Here is a 5730-nt window from a genome sequence, read left to right on the forward strand (position 1 = left end):
CCTCTCAGCGCATCTGCTCCGACCGTGACAGACCACGAGCAATTCACCAGCGTAAATGAAGGCGCTGATCACTGTGTGTCTCGCAGCGGGGCTGCCCCGCTGCGGGGACGTAGCGTACCCGCAGCACCTCATCAGTGCCCTGGCCTGACTGGGCGAAGGCGAAAGCAGCTGTTCTCGTTCCTGCTGCTCTTAGGGCAGCATCTGCCCCGCCAGCGCTCCATCCCCCCGCACCTTCCCTGCAGAGCAGAGCGTGACCAGTGCCGTGGGATGGCAGCCGCCCTCACCAGCTTGCTGAAGTAGTTGCGGCTCACTTTCACCATCTCCCCCTTGTACCGCACACAGGCCACGTTGTTCTCCATGTGCATTTCCACACTGGGGAGCGGTGGGGAGGGGATGGCCAGCCTCACGGGGTAGCAGTACACCAGCCTGTCCTGGACCTCGGGGGCTTCGACCTCCGCTACAGAGAACAAGGAGAAAGGCAATGTGTTAGAACAATCCAGGAATGTTCAGAGCAGAGCCTCCTTCCACCTTGAAACATACAGTGACAGGAGCAGGGCTGGAGAGCAGAGAGGTCCCCCGAAACACCCCGGTGTCCTTCACGGATCTCGCAGGCAGCTGCCTAGGTCCAGTGCTGATCCCCAAATTAATTCCATCACCCGCTGCCACAGCATCGATAGGAACCACCTCACAGCACTTCTCCATGTCCACAGGAGCCCAGCAGACCACAGACAACCACCCCAGCACCAAGAGACACATGTACATTCCAAACCAGTAAAACACTTCCCTCGTTGCCTCTGTCATTATTTCAGTTTGTGCCAAACTCATCCAAAGCACAGTAAATACTCCCAGGCTGTCAAGGGTGGGGGGCAAAGGACTCTGCCTGCCACCTCATGGTTACCCATCGCAGACATCGGCTTTGGGGGGAAAAAAGAGCTCACGGGAGAGATCAGCCAGAAGGAATCACGGATTCAACTGGGTGGGAAGACAAGCAGCAGAATCAAGCAGCAAAAGACAGATGCTGGGATCTAAGGGGAGACTGAGGAGAGCTGGGACCCAAAGGAAAAGGGCTACAGGATGGTGGTGAGGAAGGCAGGGACATGGCAGAAGGAAAAGGGAACCAGAGGCAGAAGTAAGGCATGAACTGGGGTAAAGAACAGAGAGAAGATGCAGGAACATGAATCCTGTGCTGGGAAAGGAAGAGGGGTGACTGGTGAGGTGCTGGGAGGCAGAGGAGTGCGGGAGGTGCTCAGAGCCCAGGAGACATGGCCAAGGGAGGATCCTGTCCCGGGGAAATCATGAAGCAGCAGAGCAATAAAGCACAGTCCAGGGAAACCAACCAATGCCCTGTTCAGTGTGGTCACTAACGAGCCACTGAATGCTGACAAGTCCCACGCTGACACTGTTTGATGCTCTCCACCAGGAGAACATGGTGGGAGACACCTTCCCAGCGACAGACTGCCAGCCAAGACCGCTGCCAGAAGGGCCATTTGAATCAGTATTTAATTCTCAGTTAAATTCACTCCCGTGGACTCAGAGCCACCGAACGGGCAGCTGGAGCGCGCTGTCGCGGGTTGCCGTGCTGCAGCCCCGCAGCTCCCGGGAGTCGACTGCGTACCGGATATATTGTTCTCTTTGAGTATGGCGAGGTGCTTCTCCCGGATCCGCTTGACGTATTCGAGGGATATGTAGTAAATCTTACTGCAGATGCCTTCGACCGAGTCCTTGGCTGCAGCGGAGACGTGGGGCCCACACTGTTTGCGCAAGTGCTCCAGGCGGTCCTGCGGAACAGAGCCAGAGCCCCTCACTCCCCCTCCACGGCTCCCCGAGGCTCACAGGGGCTCCATGCTGCAGCCTCCCACTTCACAAGGCCAAGGGAAGCAACCACAGCCCTCTCCAGAACTTCCCCTGGCCCCAGCACGCCCCCACCCTCCCAGGCTCCCTGTGCTCACAGAGGGGTACGGACCATGTAGTCCTCCTTAGAGGCGGAGTGGTCCCGTCGCAGCCAGCTGAATGTGTCCTCCACGTTCCACTTCACCACCTTCCTGCTGTCCGGCGAAGCGCTCCTGCACAAGACAGAGAGGCAATACTGAACCCCCCCACAGCAGTGCCCTGCCCCTGTAACCCTCCTCTCCTGCGGAGCACGGCAGCTGTCAGAGGAGCTCCCACCTGGACTCGATCAGCCGCTTTGCAGCCTCTGCATACTTGAAGAGCAGCCTCTTGGCTTCCTCCCGGAACTTGATTCTGGACAACCTGAGGGAAGTTTAAATTCACACGCATCAGTGCCACAGCTGCCACGAAGGCCAGGTCCAGCTCCAAGCTTCACATCACCAGCACGCTGCCACTTCACCAGCAAAAACACAGAACAGCAGCAGCTAAATCACTGGACCAGACCAATCCCGAACCATCCCAGCAAGGCGCCCTGTCCTCGAGCAGTACCTGATGGGAATGTCGTTCATGATCTCTCTGAACATGGAAGGAGACACCACTGGCTCGCAGTCACTCGGTAAAAGAGGGTCTGTCCCTTTATCAACCACCTTCCTCTCCAGCATCCAGCGGTTAAAGGACTCCCTCGGGGGGTCAATCCCTGCAGGGGCACAGAAGAGGGTCCAATCGACACGATAAAGCAATGCCCACAAGCTCTGACAAGGATTATCACACCAGAGCTCTACAGCGTCGCAGAGAAAACCACCATCACCGAAAGAGACCACGGGGACAGGACAGACACAAACCAGAAGGAAGGACACCACCGCACCGCAGGACCGGTAAGACAGGTAAGGGGAGCCCAGCAGAACGTTACCTTCTCGCTGCTGGCAGAGCTCGCGATAATGTTGCCGCAGCTTGAGAATGAGCTGGGATCGAAGCAGCTCCACCTCGGGGTGTGGGGAAAGCACTTCGGACGGTGCTCTCTGCTTGATCACTGCGTTCGTCTGAATATCCAGGTCCCAATATACTCTATGGCAGAAGTAAATGTCACCAGGATGGCCTGACCATTGGCTAATTATCAAATATTACTCCTAAAGATGCTTCCTTGGGCTGTTTCATCAGCCAGGAAACTGAACTTTCAAGACCCCTTGCCAAGACAGAGGTGGGGTGTTACGTCGCCCGGGTTCTTCTCCAAAGACACCTGGAAAACCAGGTGTCTCGCCTCCACCACCGAGAACAGAACAGGAGACAAACAGAGACCACTCACTCAGTTGGTCGTAAGAGAGCTGCCTGCTGTTTATCTTCAGGTAAGACACACCACGCCTTCAGGACAGAGGTTCCGGGGATACTGGGAGAGCTGGGGACAGGCTGAGCAGTTGCGTTCCCTGGGACGTCCGCCTGCCCGTGCAAAAGGTGTGTTACTGCCCCGCAGAGAGAGGGGAAGGGGAATCAGCCCAGCGCACCCACCAATGCTGCACCAGAACAGCACTGGGATGTCCCTGTGAACGGCCAGAGCACAGGTCGCCTGCTGCTGGCATTGGTTAACCGAGACACACAAGCACCGTGTTCCCCAGCCATGACCTGTGACCTCCAGCTCCCACACTGCACCTCAGGCCGCAAGAGAGAGACAGACCAGAGTCTGCCTTTGCTTCGGTACTTTCCGAGTGGTGCTATGGTGGCCCAACCTTGCACAGCTCAAAAAAAACCAGGTCCAAGCTCCACAGCCCGAGGTTTCCGTCTGAACAACACCCTCACGCCTATTTGCTCCGCAGCACCAGACCCACCTTGGGCTTTTTCACGCTGTTGCCACTTGGTGGAACCTCCTCAGAGAATCTCCTCTTCCTCTGCTTGCTCTCCACTGAGGTGTCTATCATCCCACCTTCCAGCGGCATCGGAGCCGCATTCAGTCCCAGAGGGTCCGACTGTGAGTGCCCGAACAACAATAGCATGTGTCAGTTCAGTGGCCGCCTCCGCAGAGTCCAAACGAAGGCGACAAACCCTCTCAGCTTCCCACTTCCCTGCCCCAGGCTCCTGCACGGATGGAAACAAGGACCTGTGCCTGTGAGCTTTATTTTAGATGCAGAAGGATGGAACCCAGCTCCCGAGGCCGAGCGCTCCCCGAGCAGTGACTGCACCTGGACCGACACGGCCTGAGCGTGCCCCTGACGGAGGAAGAGCTCCTTAGAACCAAGGCAGACGATGGGCTCAGCGAGAGGAAGAGATGACCCTCCCACAGGTGCACTCTGAAGCCCACGAGCCCCCGGCATCTGCCCCGCAGAGTGTCCTGGTATGGACACAGCCCGTTGCGACCAGCCCGTACTCACAATGACATCGTGCTGTCCCAGAACCGGCATTTCCCACAGCGACTGGTTAGTGAAGCGGTTGCAGTAGTAGGGGCGGTTCTCCCGCTTGCTCCAGCACTTCTCCCAGCCAGCCTGCACCAGCTCATCTGGGGGGACAGCGAGGTCAGCAGAGGAGCAGCCCTGCCCTGCCAGTCCCCAGCACCGTCACAGCGCCGTCCCCAGCCTCCCTCCCCAGCTCCTGGGGCCTTCCCGAACGCAGCATCAGTACCTGGCAGGTCCTGGACCAGGCGCGTGGGTTTGGGGGAGCTGGGCTGGTTCTGGTTGGAGGTGCCAGGTGAGTGACTCATGAGAGACGCTTCCTCCGCAGGGCTTCCGTGATTCTCATTGGCCATTTCTCAGCAACTGCACTGGGAAAAAACATAAAACCCGTGTGACAGCAGCGGAGATCCCAGATACACCTGGCCCACACGGCTGTAGCATGACAAATCCACCCGGAGAGTCACACCAGTACACACAGAACAGCAGCCAAGCCCTGAAAAATACCTGCTGTCCTCAATACAGCCAGGGAGCTCTTAAGGCCAGGTTCAAAGCACGCCCTTCTCAGCTGGATCCGTCCTAGGAGAGCAGCCTCTGGTCCCTCACGCCAGGTTCCCCCTGTCTGTGGACACCTACTGCCTCTGCCCCGCTGAGACTACCGGCTGTATGTGTCTGTTACCCCCACAGACAGTTTAAATTGGCATCTACACACACACAACGGCACATCAGCTAAATAACAGGCTTTTATTTTAAAACTTCTGCTACGTAAGACAGCTCTAGTGCTTCATCAGAAACTTCAAAGAGCCACAGGCCACCCTGGGTCCTCGCAGGCCTAGCCCTGTCTGAGCCTTTGGTTCACCTGCGTAACAACAGTTACGCGAAGGAAGGGCTGTGGAAACGATAAAGCTGCTCTAATCATAATTTAATGTTGCCAGGCTCTGCCTCTCAGCCACCACTTCCCCCCGGGAAGGTTCTGACACTGCAGATGGCTCCTCTCTAGTTGCCCCAAACAGTAGCAAAGCCCTGGGGGGGTTTCAGCAGTTACTGTCCACCTTGGTCCCCTCAACCTGCCCAGGCCTTTGGAGAAGCCTGAGTAGCACAGCTGCAGCCGAGCCCTGTCTTTCAGTGTTCCTGCTGCACACGGGAGCAGCTCCGGCAGCAGGGTCCCCGGCCGAGCGTGTCTCGGGGGAAAGCTCCGGTTTGGTTTGCGGTTACTGGGATTCGTCCTCCCTTCCTGCCCGTGAAAGCTCCGCTATTCCAGAGAGGGCAGGAGACATGGTGACTGAGACCTCGCAGGCACCGAGGTGTCTCTGGCGCCAGCGTGGGACCAGGGTGACCCGGCCAGCGCTGAGGAGCTGGACCCTTTCAGCGCCTCGGGAGGCGTTTCCAGATGGTGCAAGCAGGGAAGGAGCGAGACACCACAGAGAGCGGGAGCTTTGGTCCGTGCTCAGCGCGAGGCAGGTAAAGA

At 57.7% G+C, this 5730-nt stretch overlaps 1 protein-coding gene across 1 annotated transcript in view; it reads right to left on the reverse strand.

The window, feature by feature from the left end:
* Positions 1-4618, reverse strand: part of PCIF1 (PDX1 C-terminal inhibiting factor 1) — a gene marked incomplete at its 3' end in the record, with an annotated part of 7514 nt that extends 2896 nt beyond the window's left edge. The window contains exons 1-10 of the mRNA XM_010134736.1: positions 4495-4618; positions 4248-4372; positions 3708-3845; positions 3191-3321; positions 2798-2952; positions 2437-2584; positions 2167-2250; positions 1964-2063; positions 1616-1778; positions 285-457 (exon numbers count right to left, since the gene is read on the reverse strand). Of these exons, the coding sequence (XP_010133038.1) occupies positions 285-457; positions 1616-1778; positions 1964-2063; positions 2167-2250; positions 2437-2584; positions 2798-2952; positions 3191-3321; positions 3708-3845; positions 4248-4372; positions 4495-4618 (1341 nt within the window). The remainder of the gene's footprint in view (positions 1-284; positions 458-1615; positions 1779-1963; positions 2064-2166; positions 2251-2436; positions 2585-2797; positions 2953-3190; positions 3322-3707; positions 3846-4247; positions 4373-4494) is intronic.
* Between the last annotated feature and the right edge of the window lie 1112 nt (positions 4619-5730).

The sequence above is a fragment of the Buceros rhinoceros genome, unplaced genomic scaffold, assembly GCF_000710305.1.
Source record: "Buceros rhinoceros silvestris isolate BGI_N320 unplaced genomic scaffold, ASM71030v1 scaffold27034, whole genome shotgun sequence".
Lineage (NCBI taxonomy): Eukaryota > Metazoa > Chordata > Aves > Bucerotiformes > Bucerotidae > Buceros > Buceros rhinoceros.